Source organism: Balearica regulorum, chromosome 6, assembly GCF_011004875.1.
Source record: "Balearica regulorum gibbericeps isolate bBalReg1 chromosome 6, bBalReg1.pri, whole genome shotgun sequence".
NCBI classification, from domain to species: Eukaryota; Metazoa; Chordata; class Aves; order Gruiformes; family Gruidae; genus Balearica; species Balearica regulorum.
The window spans coordinates 22,592,813-22,611,677 of NC_046189.1; the positions used below are offsets into that span (position 1 = coordinate 22,592,813).

General features: G+C 35.8%; 1 protein-coding gene and 1 long non-coding RNA gene across 17 annotated transcripts in view; one reads left to right on the top strand and one right to left on the bottom strand.

The window, feature by feature from the left end:
* The first annotated feature begins 3,737 nt into the window (after nucleotides 1–3,737).
* Nucleotides 3,738–8,027, top strand: LOC142602367 (uncharacterized). The gene is made up of 3 exons (XR_012836138.1): nucleotides 3,738–6,203; nucleotides 6,627–6,766; nucleotides 7,922–8,027. It is a non-coding gene; the product is annotated as an uncharacterized LOC142602367 (long non-coding RNA).
* CSRNP3 (cysteine and serine rich nuclear protein 3) overlaps nucleotides 5,916–18,865 on the bottom strand; it is a 106,315-nt gene continuing 93,365 nt past the window's right edge. For all 16 annotated transcript variants that reach the window (XM_075756774.1, XM_075756765.1, XM_075756767.1 and 13 more), the window contains 2 exons: nucleotides 15,453–15,749; nucleotides 5,916–13,994 (listed from right to left, as the gene is read on the bottom strand). In XM_075756774.1, coding sequence (XP_075612889.1) covers nucleotides 12,951–13,994; nucleotides 15,453–15,749 — 1,341 coding nt within the window. In that variant the 3' untranslated portion in view covers nucleotides 5,916–12,950. The remainder of the gene's footprint in view (nucleotides 13,995–15,452; nucleotides 15,750–18,865) is intronic.

Here is an 18,865-nt window from a genome sequence, read left to right on the forward strand (position 1 = left end):
ATTACAATTTTTTTAAAGGAAGAAAATACCTTTCAAAAGTAAAGCATTATCAAAGGGATGGAAACCAGAAGAGGAGAGACAATCAGAATAGGAGAGAGCTAGATGGATGGGGACAGAGCTGTATTGGAATTATCACTGGATAGACTGGGTGCCCTTTGTTTTTTGGGAGGAATGGACACAATGACTTAAAACTGTACAGCATTCCATACAGAGACTAAAATTACACATTGGTGTTCTCAGGCTCAGCAAACAAAAAGTGAATGTCCTATTTCTGCCCAACCCTCTTCCTCATGAAATAGTTGTACATGATGGAGGTTCTGGTTGATTTGTTTTATGATGGGAAATTGCACTTAGAAGTTGTTTAGAATCAGCTCAACATTATATTCGCACACTGAAAAGCTAGGAAATTACAATTAATTTCTGTCTGCAAAATAAAAAATAGAAGTGCTGTAATTTCTGACAGGTACTGCATCTGTTACATTATGATAGAGGAATTTTCAGGAATAAAAAAAGCTTGTGGATAAGGTATAAGAATTGTTTAATGAATAACATTTATGTTGCTCAAGTGGCATTTACTACTAAAGCCAGTAACCCTACAAAAAAAAAAAATCAATCTCAAAGATAGATGTTTTGAATAGTACCCTTGTTCACTTAATATTTTAATTTTTTAGGTGTGGTTTTTTTGTTGATTTTTTTCTTTCTTTTTCTCTAATTTAGTTTCCTCTTTTCTCATTTGAATCCATGGCTTGCATGTCAAATCATTATTTTTCTTCCTCTGGGTTACAGCTCAGGGCAATACCAAACCAAATTTTGAAAGGGTGTCAACTTCAAATTGATTTTTTTTTTAATATGAAATATGAAATTTAATATGAAATAACTTTCTTCTCATTTGGTATTGAAGATGGCTGATGGGATACATCAACTTTTGTCACTTTATTACTAAAACTATATATGCTGGCTTCTTTTTTTTTTAGACACATATTTGATCTACTTTTCACACACTTCATTTAATATTAATTATTATATAATACATCATTATATTATATTTAAATGCTGCACACTAAAATGGCTAGTTGTTACAGTTTATTTAGGGTCTAGAGCATGAATCTGGTGAGGAGCAGCTGAAGGAACTGGGGTTGTTAAACCTGGAGACCATGAGGCTGAGAGGGAGACCTTATCGCTCCCTACAGCTACCTGAAAGGAGGTTGTAGCGAGGTGGGTGTTGGTCTCTTCTCCCAAGTAACAAGTGATAGGACAAGAGGAAATGGCCTCAAGTTGCGCCAGGGAAGGTTTAGATTGGATATTGGAAAAAATTTCTTCACTGAAAGTGGTGAGGTTTCTTGATGATGACTTTCACCAAAGTTCACTGAATTAGTGATCCTTTTGGAGTGCCTCAGTGCCTCCTGGATTATATGGGTCTGAGAAGCCTAGATGCTTTCTTCTCCATTGGCTAAACCTTCCATACTTCAAACATGCAGTGCTGTCACGAAAAAGGTAAGTGGTTGACAATGGATATGCTATCAGAGAAATCATCACATGCCTTGTGACTGAAAACTGGTCAGCTGACAGGCTGCTAGCTACTGGGTCTGTTGCCAAGTAAGACAATAATGTATGTTTTTGTCACTTATGGGTATAATTGCTTCTAAAGGCCGTTCAGTAAAATAACATTTGTCCACACAGATTACCTTGCATCAAAATAAAAATCTTTGCTTTAGTGTTAACCTTTACTTTGAAATTAGATTCCTATGAGATAATGAGATTAGTAATTTAACAGGGGACAGCTGTTCACAATGGCACAGCATGCTTACCTAAAATGTTTAATTGTGCTACTCTAGATCCAGGAAACTTTCACTGAATATACTTGCCTGACTGTTAATCCAAGAGCTCTTGGGTATATTTTTCCAAAAGGGACTGGAATGTGTAACAAGAGAGGAAAAAGGAATAAGGGAAAGAGAAAGCTAGTGAGCTCAGGGCAAATTGTGGCTACTGCCTCCCTGTCTAGATAGCTGGAAATTAAGAGCTGAAGGCTACCTATTGACTTATTCAAGGCCTGTGGTTAAGTGTAGCCTTGCAATGTTTTTGCTGGCTGTAGAACAAAAACTGGTTTCTGTGGGTTAGCTAGGCCTGTCTAAAAGCTGGGCTTCTGTATTTTTATTTTTTTTTTCCCAAAATGCTGGATTACATGTCTAAAAACTAACTGGAACACCTTCAAGTGCCTCACATTATATACAGCTCTTCTGGATGTTGTTAACATGCACATAAGTGGCATGCTGAAAATTAGTGACTTTGTTGCAGGAGGTTCTCTGACTCTTTTACTGCCTTTTTTCAATTTAAAACACTTTCAACAATGGTATTATGCTCTTCCATTCCCCCTCCAGAGTGGGGAAAAAAAAATACTGTTACATATACAGCATGTAAAATTCAAACATCAGTCAGATGGCTATGTAAACTACTGATGGTTACCAGAAAAGCTAGCATCAGTGTTAACCTCCATCTCACTATGCTCTCTTACACATCCAGGAAAGTAATCACTAGTGCTGAAGGTGGCTTAATTTCAGGTAATGACAGCGCAGCCTTACTCCCAGCAGGACAAAGCAGGTCCTAAACATTCTGGTACTTCCGGGCCTGTGGCTCTGGGCAGCTCCCACCTATGGACAAGAGGCCCCACTGGTCCTTCATGGCTTTACCTGGTTATGACACCATTAATTGCCATGGGACTTTGCCAGCTCACCATACCTGAGGATTTTGTTTCATCACCCTTGGGAGTAACATCTGATTTACACCAGCACGAGTACAGAATTACGTGAGTACCGTTAATAGATAAATTTACAACTGAACCTTAGTGTTAAGTCTTCTTCTGAACTGAAATCCTGATGTCTTGAATTAGAATGGTTTAGAACACTATAAAACACTAGTGTTAAAAGCTATTTTACAGGGGTTTGTGGTTTTTTTTTTTTTACTTTTTTGGGGGGATTTTGTGAGGGGGTTTTGTTTGTTTGGTTTTTTTGGGGGGGGTCCGTATGGCTTAGCAAGCCCTGGAGCAGCAGTTAACCATAGTTCATGGCCATGCAAAAAGCAGTCTGATATCAGATGTTCATCTATTCCATTCTGTGTAACGCCTAACAAATTAAAAGGAAATGCTATCTTAAATCCTATGAGAACTTTTTTTATAATCTAGAGAACATCAGCTGATCTTTATCAGTTTTTGTAAATACATATAATTTAGCCATTAATTTAGTAATTTGTCATTAATGCACATTTAAGGACAACTTACCTTTTACAAATGTTCAGCTCAGTTTTAACAAATATTGGAAAAAAAGATGGCAGAGACCTGTGATTGTTAATTATTTTCATAACGAAGCAATGCTGATCAGCAGTTTACAAAATAAGCAGTTGTCCTGAAATTTAGCAGTATGCATATTATATGCCATTGTAGCCATTGAAATGATTTGTTGTATAAAATTACTGCAAATTGTCCACCAGAGAGAGCTGTTGCAAAATTTTTTCCAACAGCTGTTGAAAACCATTCTTTCATTAACTTATAACCAAAATTATTAAACTCACCATGATAGGTGCAGCTGAATTATGTTGTTTATTCCATTGGCCGAAGTGTAGGCAGTAGCATCATTAAAGGGCAAATGGATATACCTAACAAGGCATTTCTGTGCATTTCTTAAATATTTATATGCTGATTAAATTTAAAAAATAAAAAACAAACCCCAGAACAGCAACAAAAAACACCCAAAAAGCCAAAAAACCCCCCGTTTCTCCTTACACTATCAGGTGATGAGGAATGGGAGAAATGCTTGAAATTTCATTGATCATCTTTAAAGGCTCAGCAGGTCTGGGGGAGGAGGTGCAGCACTAATTCTACCTCTATTAGAGAAGAGAATAGTGTCTAGTTGACTGCATAGCAGAAATAAGATGCACGATGCACTGGTAGCCATCATGTAACGTAGAAACCTGTTTTACTTCATTGCAAACAAATGGACAATATATATTGTACAATATATAATAAAAATACAGCTGATACAAGTGCCACTAATTAACAAAAAACCTAACGTTAAGACTTAAAAATGCTCATTTTTGTAATATATACACTGCAGTAATAAGCCACAATAAATACATCAAATTCCATATCATTCATAATAAATACCGAAAATATAAATACAGAAGAATACAGTTAATTTGAATAAATTATTACAACATAAGGTCTAGGTTAAGTTCTGTTGAATATTATTGTAGCTTATATTACCCTTTGGCATCTTTGATGTTACAACTTGTTTAACAAAAAGAAATTAAGGAAAGGTGTAGTTCATGAAGCTTAAAATTATTTCCATGTACAGATTTTAAGATGAACTTTCTTTCCCTTCTCTTCTTCAAACAGTTTAAAAGCAGCAGTCCAATTAAATATGTTGTTTTACTGTTGAGATCTCCATAATTTTAGTATGCAAGATCATCTGTAATGGAAAATGTTAAGTACTTAACACAAATATTTTTCTCAAAAATTAATAAAGTTAGAAGGCATGTACAAATTTTAAACAAACACCACAATTTTACTAGTCCCATTTGAATGGATTACATGTCTGAAAGACCGTCAACTTAAGTGCTTTTGAATTCATGCGTGGTGTATTATTTACCACTTGCCAACAAAAATTTGGAAAGCAATTTTATATTCTTATGGGGATATATATATATATACACACACAGAGATGAACCTTCTAAAAGACAGGGCTGGACTAGACAGTGTAAAAGTTAGCATGTATTTGTTAAAGCAATTAAAACACTTTAAACATAAAAAATGTACTAAGTGTTGGTTTTGTGGTTTTTACAAATTTGCTATCTATTAGCTGTAGATGGAAACAAATCAAAATAACCAATTGCCATGTTTTATGTTAACAGGTATTAAGCAGTACATTTGCATTAATAATTTTATTTGTAAAAGATTATCATACCAGAATGCAATTTAACTTAAAAGATAGACTTTACTAAGACAGTATTACAGGCTGAGGCTCTTAGGAATGGATTTGTAATCTACAGATTTTTGACTATTTCTGCACTGTTAAATGTCTAGCGCTTATTTTACATCAAACACTTTTTTAACATGTTTCACAAACTACACTTCAGACGTATTTCCATAGAAGTGCCTACAATCAGTCAATTAAAAGAAGGGCCCAGTTATTAAGCATTGTTTACATGGGCATTGTTATTTGAGAACTGAAGTGGTGGTATTTGTGTGAAATGGTTTGAAAAAAACAGCATGCTTGCTTCTGGTTTTAAGAGTACCAGTACACATGATGCAGTCTTTTCAAGAAGCTGAAAACTCTTGCTCAATCTCTGTATCAGAGACTCACAAATGGATGGCTGGTTATTTACAGTGATGCCCCAGTACCCCAGCAAGGTTGACCTTCACCCATAATCCATGCCAAAAGTTCATTTTTAAGAACTTCTTTTAAGAGTTAAGATGGGAGAAACCCAGAAGAATTAGCTGCCATAATGTACTAAGTCTCATTTGAAAAGCCCAAGCTAAAATGCTAATAAAAAGGACACCTATTTCTTCTTTTTTTCCAGTGTCTCATTATCTGAGAAACAAGTTCTATTAAAGTATGTGCCTGGGAGCAGAGTTAAGTAAAATGATATTGAACATGACTTTGAAGTTGACATAAGCAAAGACAAGACATGATTCTAGGGTGTTGCTTTGCTTTGTAGTTTTTACCCCATGATTTTGGATAAGTCTTTTTATTTAACGTCTGCCTGTATAGAACTGGTATGGAAAAATGATATTTCCTGTTGCACTGAGTTCATGTTTGTCTTAAACCACAGTAAGTAACAGAATTAATCTTATGATCTAGCATGGCCAGGCTTGTAGCAAACATGCATATATACTTTCCATCCTTGGTCTGGGATTATCTTAATTTTCCTTTTTTCCCATATATAATGTTTTCTTTTGCCCTTTAGAAGAAAAAAATGTCTTCATCAGTCTACCTCTAGTCTTCATCCTTTTCCTCTAAATTGCCCTTTCTATCCTCCCCTCACTCTAGGCTGTATCCACCCGTGCCTCAAGACTAAGGATTATCTTGATCCTTGTGTTAGAACAGTGGTGTTCATCTGTATCTTCCACCTTTTTTCCTGTCCATCGAGGAAAAGCTAATCCAATCTTCACAGCTTGTTGGAAAAGTGCACAGTTAGAGAAGAACATACATGTGAGGCAAACTTCTTTTAACTTGGTTCTATTTGACATTCATTCATCAAATACCTAACAAAAGTGTCACTGCTAAGATCCAAATTAAAATAGACTAAATAAATAAATTTTGTTTGTTTTTTGGTCCCCTGCCCCAGCCCTGAATGAAGGACTATCATCTTCTCAATTGAGAAGTAGCAATACAGAGCATCATGAATATGGTTCTCAAGTCAGTGGGACCTTCTGTGTAGTGGGTATCCTCCTAACCAAAAAAACTATACAGCAACAGAGCAATACACATTTTAACTTTTCCTTTTTTAAGATCTAATTCACTTTTTTTTTCCTAATAAAAGGGTGTTTTAAATTTATTATTTATTACTTATATTAGAAAAAAAAAGAAAAAAAATCCTAACAGTAGTTTGAAGGAAACTTTTTGTTCCCCTAGGTGATGGTTTTCTGCTTTCCCTAATCTTCGATTTTCATCCTGTAGTGGGCTGTGCAGTATCACGAATTACACTCCTCCCTTGGATCTACATGCTGCAGGAGTCAACAAGGATCCCCTCCCACATCTCTGCAGCCTGTGGGGTAGGTTTTCTCCTGTTTGTGTGTATGGAAAGGGAGTGGCTATAGCCCCCACTGGGATCATTCCCTCATGACTCCCACATACAGAGCCAATAGGTACTATTTTTCACCACAGTTCCGATCTATCTACACACTAACGTTAATTGAAAAATAAAATTAACTCTTTTAGCAAAATAAAGGACAGATAGCACAGAGGGCACTAGAGTTTCCTTTGTGCTCGATTTTAATGAAAAGCTTTACTGTACAACAGACCTTTCCCAGACACCAAGATGAAAGGAGGAAGGAAGAAAAAAGAAAAGACTAAGGCTGCAAAACAGATGCTTCATGAATTGGACATTCTTATAAAAAGTAAAATTCTTGGTATCAGCCATTAGGGTAGCAGAAAGTTCTCAAGGATGTTATAACTTTCCTCCTTAAGTGAAAACAATACTCTGGCACATTTATTAGCAATAAAATAAAAAGCTGCCTCTGATTTAGGAGTGGGAAGAGACAGTGAACAGAAAGCACTTAGGAAGAACTCAAGTGTGTGTTCACTCAAGACATCTTTACAACTAAATCTCACTTGTTCATCACTCCACAATGTTCATGCTTTGGATCTCACACTTCTTGAAGAAAATGGACAATTAATAATTTGCACATGGACAGCAATTACAGAAAACAGCAAAATTAAGGAGCATTTAAAAAAATTTGGAAACATTGAAAAGGCAAATGTTGAGATTTCTCATACCAAGGAACATGTTAATGAACTAGACTCTGTTTTGAAAATAACAGTAGCTTTCTACCATTTTAAAAAAATAGTAATCAGATTCAATATTTTAGAAATAAATTCTATAGAATATATTCTCTGAGTTAATTCTAGTTTTCCTAAGTATTTTACATCAAACGGTCTGCAAACATAATAACGTAGATGATAGAATTACTCTTTATCCCCAGTGGGAAAGTGTAATACCTCTGAACACTTTAAGGAGTTCCCATATCCTCCTCTTTTGTCCCTGTTCCCAACTGCTTCAGGAAAGTAAACAACTGGCATAATGAACACAAGTTTACACAACTCATGAGCTAGAACATGGGAATTTCTATGTACCGAATGCCTTTTAAAACGATTATCATGGGTGTCTCTTGCTTTAGCTCTGAGTAAGGGCACCTCCTTCGCTACAGGAGCAGCCTAGACAAGGAGTTTCAACGAAGAGAATTCAGCTGGCAAAAGAAGACAACGTGCAGGGGGACAAGACTGTCTGTTGCTGCCAAGTGTGATGTTGCAGGCAAACTACAATCTTGCTGTTCAAATGTTAAGCACTCAACAGGTAAATGTTGTATATTCAACACAGCTTTTATTCTAATTTTCACTGTGAAATTTATTGTTAAACTTCTGCTCATTAATCTGGTCCATGGAAATAAGAGCTTGCTTTTGCATTTATCATGTTAGTGATAAAATTTCTATTCACTTCTAAGCTGGATTGAGCTTTATTGGGAAAGTGACTTAGTTTGCAGTATGAAAATTTAGTTATGAAAAAAGGATAAAAATGGTATTTTGCCTGTTCTATAGAATTATTTTTTATCACAGTATCTCCAAGTACCTCACAAAACAGAGCATAGAGAATGGAAGTGACACAGTGGGAGAAAGGCAAAGCTAACAGAACCCAGGTCTCCTCTGTCTGAGCCCAATACCCTCTATGCACTATATCACATTTCTATCAAAGTCAGGAACATCTGAAATATTAAAAAAACATAATACATGTTTTCTTTTGCATAAAAATGTATGTATACTATCTTTAACAAACTAGCTGTGCTCTGTGAAGATATCCTCCCGATTGTGAGGCAGGGAATGCTACGTGATCAGTTAGTTAGAACATTTACTGAAATACAACACCCAGGTAAGAGTAGAAACTGGATCTGGATCAGTTAGCAATCCAGTGAGTAACACCACCATGAACACCACATGCAATTTCTGCAGAACTTAGACAAAAGGCAGGATCGAATTGTTAACTGACTCAGTTAGCAGATCAGTGAGCCGGCTGAACCGTATTTACAGCAAGTGACGGTTACTATGATAGTGTAATCAGTGGCCTTAAAGTAAATAAATGTCAACTCAAATTATGATTCACTAGCAGGAACTTAGGTAAATGAAAAAATAGTAAAACCTTACAAATCTAGAATTTTCTGATCCTAAATAGCATATAGCTCATCAAAGAATATTTAAAAAAAAAAAAAGGAAAGTAGTATTAGAAACTTTTACTGACCAGCTTTTAATTTTTTTAAGGATGTTCCAGTGGGCATGAGTTATAGCTCTTAGGAAACAATTACAATTGTTTCCTATTTTGCCAGAAAAGTTATGTGTAACATCAATTAAACCTTTATATATAAACTTTAACAATGCATTTTTCCCAAGAGAGGCAATGTTCACATTACAGGCAAAAAGGCATCCAGTTTTAGGTGCTGTTCCAGTGAAAATTCTGTTTTAACAGAGGGAAATGCCTTTGTTATGACTCATTTTTCTGAACTACGTGGTGTAATTGTAAACTATCTACCAATTTATTACCTGGCTTCTTAGGGCTGATTATCAGTAGCCAGGTATCTTGGGAAATAAAGCTGATACAGCTATCAGTAAACATTTCCACAAATGATACACTGTGTGGATACAGAACCAAATACTGCTTTTTTATCTTTTAGTAACATAATACTTTTAGCATGCAGAAATAAGCTTACCCAAAATGAAAGGACTGGTTATCAACATGAATATTAACCAACTGGGAAATGGGACACGTCCTATATTATTATATACTAGCTCAGAAAATAACACTAAAACATTTTCCATCCTATGATTTATTATTCCTTATATTGAGTAATTTTTTCTTGTGAACAAAACATGAAAGTCTAATCAAGGGGTGGGGAATCTTGACTCACCTACAGCATACTCTAGATTTCACAGTTAAATTAGCCTATCTGTTTTGGTCAGGGCTGTGACTTTTTTTATTATTTATTTTTACTCTAGTCAACTAGAAAAGGCCTTAGCTTTGTTATTTGCTGGTATGGAATTGTTTGGGGAAGAGGTTTAGCCTATATTGAAAAAAGAGGTTTCTGGGGTTTTTTCCTCAATATGAGTTTATCTCTGTTAGAAGGCTTGTTGATATCATTAGTACAGCTACCAGGAAATCTCCATGAATTATAAACAGACTTGACTTTGTAACTTGTTGGAAAGACTAAACAAGATTTGTTTACTTTATATCCTAAGCTCAAATCTTGATCACAAAACATCAGATGGGATCAAAAGACAGGTATAAACTATCTACATATCACCAGGTAGTTAAGAATACTTTTTCAACATAAATCTTTCTTTATTCTGCAGATTTTACTTTGTGACTCCCAGGAATTAGCTATTTTAAGCAAGGGAAAAAATAGTGTGGCGCAAGTCCTTTATATACAATGACTGCCTGCTCCACCCTATTATTACAAGCTATCGCTTGTTTTGCTGTGCTGCAAGCTTTAGAGAATTTAGCTGTATTCAACCCTGATGCCCCAATGACATGGAACATACACGTCTAAGTACTCAGAAATTTATACAAATGCTAATGTTAAGGAGGCCTGGGGTCTGCAGCCTGTGCCAATGGAAATATTAAATAACCATCATCTCAGTATTTCAAAGCTAGCTGAGATGTATTTTATAAAGTTAATAATTTACTGTGCTTGCTAATATTATTAAAGATATTTTTCATGTGAAAGCACAGGGGCCAAGAAAATAATTTCTTATTGCTCAGTAAGGGGGGTGAATAGTAAAACAAAATATTTCCCTTAACTCTGCCCTGAGAGAAATACCCTGGTAAAGTGTGCATGATCCTCCAGTAGCCAACACGCTCTGAGATTAAAAAGCTGCTACTGATTCACAGCTACTGTCCCAGCTCAAATATAAGGGATTTGTGCTTTTGGTGCTGGTGTTGAGTGAGAGTGCCAGATTTAAGCCTGCTGTTAATGCAAGGTGCCTATATACAAAGAGACTTGTTACATTTGCCCACAGAATATCTCGAACAATGTAACATTATTCTTAGATTCAGAATTTTTTTATGAACTAACATGTTTCTGTTAAAAATAAAGATGTGTATTTGCTATATGAAATTGGAAAATACATGCGCTTACCTGGCCTTTAGAGAAAGAGACTAGAGTGTTCTGTCACTCTAGAGGCAGAGGAACTGCTGTGCCAGATAACCAACATGACTGCACTTTCCCAGGAGATGGAATATGTTGCAGGTGTGGAATCCAGTCACTAGAGAACTAGGACTTTTCAATACAGTTCATATAAAACACGTAGGACTTCTTTTGGAAACATGAAAATAAAAAACCTTTCCAGCTACTACATGGAGTAAAAATATTTTGCTAATTTAGCATAAAATTGAGTAATCACTTTGCCCAGATTTGATATAAAAACAATTAAGTCAGCTTAGTTTTTTAAAAAGCATATTTTAAATCTGGCAGTTTTTCTACTGGAGTACTGTACATGATGTTTTAAAGAGCTTCTAACCAGAAGAGTCACTGTTACAGAGCTAAAATTTACACTGTGTTTACATGCATACCGTTAACCACCTAGATTTGACACAGATAAAAACTAAGATGCTGATCCTTATTTTGACAAGACAGGTCTACATTTCAACCCACTTGATGTATAATAAATATAATTTCTGTATTAAAGAACAAAAATGTTAAAAAACACATTTTGAAATCAAAATAAGGCAGTACAGAATTATCAGCGTAAAGAAAAGCAGGTTCCTATACCTCCTTTTCTAGAAGAAAGCAAGGCTGGTTAATTAAAGGTTGAGATATAGCAAGTATTTTAATTCCCATGTCATTTAAAAACAAATGGAGTACAAAGTAACAGATATCCATACGATGCACATGCTATTTTGCTTGCAAACTTTAGCAGATATAAAATTTCTGTAGCTGTTTCCTCACTGAATCTACTGGTTCCTAATTAGACCAAATGACTTTGTGAATGTGACATATGATCAGAAGTCCATATAAGCCAGGCTCATATTTCATAAAAACTGCTAAATATTTAGAAAATCTAGACCATTCCACATTTTTTCCCATGCTTCATTTAAACTTTGATCAGCAAGACTCTGCTTTTATAAATTACCTACTGGCATATTCATAAGCTGGCTTGGGAAAAACATACAGGTTTTGTTACAATGAATTTATTTTAAGATCTTACATACACCTCAGAGTCTGGAGCTATGGCATTTCTCCAAAATAATTCACAGTTCCCGCAGTTAATACAGTACTGCAAAATGGCACTAAAGTGCATAAGTATCTGAATGTTTGTTGGGCTAAAAAGGTGCTGTGCAAGCTTAAGCTACTGCTTTGCCATTATGTACAAGATCATTTTTTTTTTGGGGGAGGGGGTACTAGTTCTGGAATAATGCCACTGATTTTAATTTTAATGGAGGATTGTCTACCTTTTGCCTTTCTAGAAAATGTAAATGCCCCCTTTCTGACTCTTCTGTTGGTCAAGAACAGTAAATGAGAAAATAATACACTCTTGAAATGCCTTTTTAGATAATTTACCAGAAATGGTCTTTTTTTTTAAAAAAAAAAAGGCATGGGGGAGAATACGTGGTACTCCAGATGAAAACTGGACATGCTCTTTGTAACTAGCTATGGATCTTCTGCTCAAATGAACATGCTGTTCATTTTTACCAAAACATGAGTACTAAACTACCATAAATAAAATATATACAGTACAGAACAATTAAAACTTTTTTTGTACAGTAGTTACGTTTACATTAAACTTACCATCTTTTCAGATATGTTGAAAATTAGGACTCTAAACATGATTATTTCAAAGTATCATTTTTAACAATCTTGCACAGGCCCGACAATCAAAAACACGAAGCTTTGATTCAGATAGCTTGGCAGGTTTCACATACTTTGATAGGTAGGCTACTTTGAAATATGTTGGGTGTGTTTTTTTACTTACGCATTTTATTTTTATCAAAAGACAGTTTGATTATTTTTATTTAAATTTTTACATCAACTGTTTTTGTGCAATACCACTGCCAGTGTAGCTTGAGAAAACAAAGTGTGTCTGGAACATTGACTATAGTCCAAGTGTTGTCTACCTCTTAAAAAATTAAGATTCTAGGAAATCCAATGTGAGTGCATTTTAATACAGGAAGTCAGTCCTAGAATAATTTTAATATTAAACAGGTACCGTTTCTACCACTGGTGATTTGATGCACTCTTCGTGCAGTCTGCTCTTTTCTGGGAGGTTTAGTGAATTCTCAGCTGGGTGCTCTTGTACACGACTGTCGCCATTCAACGCTGAAACAAAGCCATCTTGAGAAGGACCTTTCAAGTATGAGTGAAATTCCACTGGAGGGTGGCTTGGCCTATGCTCAGTGTATAAACTGTTACATGGAGCAGTGCTATCACCTTCAGAAGATGAGCAGCAAACAATCACTGAGGGGTTTGCAGAAGGGTAATGAGGGCTGCTAAAAGTTTCCTCTGATTGCCGTGTGTAGTCAACAAACTGTTCTGAAGTCATGTTGTAAGGCACCAGAGAAAGACTACCATTCTTGACAGCGTCCCTTTCTGAGTAAGTCTCACCGATCGGGTTAGCAGTGCCAGCAACATGGTTCTCTATTTGGTAATACAGATTTGAAGAGTTAGTATAGTATGAGGCATTTTTAGAGTGGTTTTCATGCACAGCAGTTCCATCAGAGTAGCAAAGGACAGAAGGAAGAGGCACCATATCAGCATGGGAGCCCATGCTTTCTACAAAATCATCTGCTTTTTCTTCCTCATCATCTTCCTCATCATCTTCCTCCTCCTCTTCATCATCATCTGATTCACTAGGGGCTAAACTCTGTGTGCTAGAATCTGTAACCCCACTACAAAAGCTACTCCCATCTTCCTCTTCCTCCTCTTCCCCAGGGCAGTCCAAGTCCTCGGCTGCCTGAGAATGCATAACTGCAGCCGGAGGTTCTGTTTCAATCTCAAAATTTTCTGCAATTGAATATTCAACCGGGTGGGGTCCTGGACTCATAGAACTAGTGTGTGCGCTTATCTCATTGTGGCAGCCGTTTAGTGCTGGAACTTGCTGCTCTCTATTTTTCTCCAATTCAAGTTTCATTATTGTGTGCAAAAAGTGAGTCCGTACACGGATAGGATTAAATTCAATTCTACCTGCTGTATTGCTACACCCTTCTTTAGTGCAACCGCATGGAAAAGACATACGATCCACCTTTTAAAAAAAAGAATACAGATTAACAATACGTAGCATAAACCTGGTGATATAACAGAACCTAGAGAAATAGAATAGTGAAGTGTGATTTGCCTTGAGAAGTACTTTTAAGAACAGTTGAAGCTAACAATAACTCAGAGGGTGCTCCCTGGAATTTAGCACTACTGATAGGAACAGTAAGGGACTCCATACGTTGCAGAGTAGGAAAAGTATGTTTCTGTTCCATACCTGAAAGTATTACACAGTGGAACAAAAAAATAGATAGTTTTTCTATTTATGGATCTGCTATGGCTTTACTTCACATTGTGCTCAAATCCAGGCAAAAGCATTACCAGAAGGCATCTTAACATTTGGTAAAAATCATGGAAACTAGAAACCTATTGGAACAAAATGAATTATATATATAAAAACTTTTATAAAGTTGCCAGTGGGGACACCTGACCACAGAAAGTAGGAATAAAAACTCAAGCACATTTTAAAAGATATTCCAGTCAATTGTCGATGCAATATTGTAAACTCAACAGGCTGTGGGCAGAACTCATACATCTAATAATAGCCATCTTACATTTCTAAAAATGTGACTGAATCCACAAGTCAGACAGTTCAATTAGCTTAAGGTCTATGATTTTCATTTACACTATAATACCTAAACGTATTCCCCACATGTGAAAATGAGAACAGGAACAGCAAAAAGAATGTATTATTTAAAATAGCAGAGAAAGTTTAGCTTGGATTTAAGAAATAATGAAAAATGCATTCAGGAAGAAATCAACTCAGCTGCATAACAGCGACTCAGGAGAATTAGTGGAAACATTTTAGGACATTTACAGCTGTACATAGGACACCATGCAAAGGTACAATACCAAATACCTTTTCAGTCTGCACAGGAAAAATTACCTGCTCTATTAGCAGATGTATTTTTATTGCCTACATGCAAATCTATCATGCATTCATTTTAAGTATCATGCATGTTAAATAATGGACGGTACCACAGAGGTGTCATTTATTGTTTCTCATTGAGTTTGGACTATAATTCACATTTGGGCAGTACATGAATTGTCTCTAAAAGGTAATATCCCTTCTGAAATCTGCAGGCTAGTGATTCTTCTGTTGTCTGCATCTGCATATTTAGATAAAGGCCAAAGAGGAATATAAGCAGAGTATTTGCATAACAACAACAACAAAAAAAACCCCAAACAAACAAAAAAAAAACCCAACCCTAAACAATGTATGCACCTAACCCAGTCATAAAAGTATTGCATGCTACGGTCTCTTAACTCTGGGCCTTAAAAAAACTGGTTTGAGATCCACAAGTGTTATTAATAATTAACATAATTAATTTCCAGTAGTTATAACTTTAACAACAAAAAGTACACATGTGTGCGCATGCACACACACACACACGCACACGCGCGCGCGCACACACACCCCCCCCACGACAAAAACATAGACATTTACCTGACATTTTATGCCTGCAAGACTGCAAGTGCAAGTTTCCGGATCACAGAACACACGGCAGTCACAGCCACAATCCTCTCTGGACAGGCGGATGGCCCGCAGCTCGTGTTTTTCTTCCACATCAATCTTCTTCACTCCAGAAGCTCGCAGCAATGCCCTTCGCTTTTTTGTCGGCAGAGGTTGTAGAAAGAAGTACTCATCTACTTCAGTGTTGTCTAGATCAATATCATCATCAGAAATGTCATCCAGTGTCAGGGTATTAGCTTCTTCAGATTCCACTGTACCATTCTTTGTCATCTGTTGCATAGAACAATTAACATGTTAAGTCCTTAAACTATACTCACACTATATATGTATGTGTCATAGATGTAAATATGTGTAATGCATTATGAATGTGGAAAGCTGTATGTAAAAATGCTGCATGACTGCCGGTAAGTTCCAGAACATGAAAACAGATGGGGTGAAAAGGCAGTTCTTTCACATTTAACATGTGAATTAAATACACATTTTTAGTTTCATCTGTGTCATGAAGCTAATTTTTTTCAAAGTTTCTAATTTCTTATCTGTTCTTTATGTCCTTTATCATTTGTTGTTGTTTGCCAGATCTCATACCTTTCTAAAATTCTAGTCTTATTTATATTGTTTTATAATTAATTGATTCTAGTTCCTGTCTCTGGGCTCTTTGAAATTCTTCAATATCCCTTTTGAGATAATAATTATACTACCAACACCATTTCAGATTATGAAGCATCAGAGATTTGTAAAATAGTGTATTTCATGTACTATTCGCTATCCTCTTCCTCTTTAGCCTGACAAGTTGTTTGCTGTTTATACAGCTGAGGTCACAAAGCAGCATTCCCACTTAGGTGTCTGGACAGATGCCTATATTTTCTTCTTGAGTTGACAAATTTAAGCCTGGAAGTCACTTATTTTTGCCCTTTTCTAATCTGCATTACTTCATGTTTATCTGCAATGTGGTTCATAGCACTGATGCACATAGCTCTAATGAAGTTCTTTCTAGTCCTCTTTGGTCCTGAAAATAACCCGTTTAGCTTTGTGTTGTCATAGATTTTAGTACTTCACTAACCAGGCCAGATTATTTTTAGGTAGTTAACAAATGAATAAACATAGTAAAAAGGAAATAAGTTGTTAATGTCTTGTGGAGGATCTTGCGAAAAGTTTTGAGAGGATTCATGCTCCTTTCCTAGGGGCATGAATTTTTGAGCGTCTGTAGGTACAAGTATCCTGGCACTATATTATTACCTATGTATAGTCTAGCTCCCAAACCTTTTCAAAACTGTTTCAAAATTAAATGGCCACAAGCATCAAGCACAAACATCCAGTGCCACTTCATAAGATAGCACGCTTCTATACCATACTCCTGTAACTCATCTCATATAAACAGAGGTGTATATATTCAAGGAGAAAAGAAAAAAAAAATTACTGCACTGAAGGAAGGTTAATTTTCCCATCCATGGTAGAGCTCACTGGGCATAAATGCCAGGTAACACAACTACAGGGTTTATAAAAGTTGTTCTACAGAGAAAATTGCTTGAGAATCAAAAGCATCAAATGTTAAAACAAAGTTCAGAGAGATGATGACATTCACTAAAAAAAAAAAAAGTATTTTCTCAATCTCAAGTTAGATTGAGCATCGTACTACACAGCAAACATGAAGCAAGTGCAGTTATAAGATTTGTTCTGTCATATAATAAATCCTTTTTCTTTTATTAATGTTCTATGAAATAATTTTGCTTAAAATAGAAAACCAACCAAACAAAAAAAACAGATTCCCAATGTTCACCCTGCTTTATGCAATGTTCTTAACTGATGAGGCTGCTGATTTACACTAGCCAAGCACCTGGTCTCTACTTTTGTGAAAAAACATGGTGCAACTATGTGGTAATTATACACTGGTGAAGTCTCAAGTCTCATTTGCATTAACAGTTTCATCATGGGCATCACCATGACCTCAGAAAAATGCCTCCCTGTGAATGTAATTTGAATATTTCTTACCTACAGAAAAATAGCCATTCAAATTCTTTCTCTGTTTTGCCTAATTTACTTGGAGAGAATTTCAGCTTGACCTGTTATCCCAAATTATGTTTTTAGACACCAGTTTTAAATACAGATAAAATACTGGTGTCCTTGTGCATTTCAAGGTTTAAACATTTAATAATTATCACTGTAAAAGTAACTCCCGATTTTTCTGCTACTAAATCATAGAATCATTTTGGTTCGAAAAAAATCCTGTCATCTCCATCTAGCTATGCTTCTTATATGTAAGAAAACAGTCCTGAATCTTACCCATTCCACTGGTTCTGCTTTTATTACATTTCCAACTGTTTCATTTTCCCATTTATATTAACAGCTTGTCCTTTCCACAAGCTTTTGGATTGTAACTGTCATTTATGGCATTATTGAATTACTCAACGGTGAACTCCTACTGACTGCTTCTTTGTAATTGCAGCTTTGTGTTTATAACAACTGAGACAATCAAGAAAAAAAACCCCTAAAAGTGAGGTTAAAGTACTCTTCCCTTTGAAGGAGAAGAATCACAGTGTCGTGACTAGTAGTCCTTATATACTGTGTATGTGTACACATTATACTGCACAAAGAAAAATTCTTCTGAGCTCGGTAATCATCCCTTCTTCACAATTCAGCACTGTATTTAGTTCACGCAGAGGTATTCTGCCACTTCCACACTCTGCTTTATAGGCATTATTGTTTCCTTCTCTTTTAACGTATTCTCAATCTTTCTCTGTAACTGCAGCCTTTGGAGTTTAGTGCCTGCGTTTTATTTTGCGTTTCAGTTTACTTACCAGGTCTGTTATCCCTGTAACATTCAAATCCCTTTATGCACATATACTTAAAGCTCCTTCTTCATCTTAAATGCACGGCTTTTCAAAATGTCCTCTCAAACTTCCTTCAGATTGCTTTCTTATTCTGTATTCTATTATTCATTTCACGCTACAGTGTCTGGGAAAAGAGGGGGTAATAGCTCCCTAATCAGTTCTGCCTGGCCCTGGGACAATGGCGAGACTATTTACAGCACGTATTTCAAGGTATTAGTTCAGTACAAGAACTAAGTTCAGGAAAGACAACATTAGATGTCATCCTTTTTTCTGTAAAATCTACAGTGAGACACAGGTAAATCCACAGAGTAATTAAATGCATCTTGAATTAGCTGTCTGAAGCTAGTGGGAGGGAATACTCTGCTGTATGTGCTGTATTTGCCTGAACGCTCAAATCCAGAATGGCATCCTTGATTATTTTTTTTTTATATTTTTCATTTTTTGTTAGCTAGGGACAACTAAGTACAGTGTATTTATGTTTCCTTGCTTTCTTCTTTTTTTTTTTTTTTTTTTTTTTAATGTAATAGGAGAATGACCTACCTAAGAATTTGGATTTCT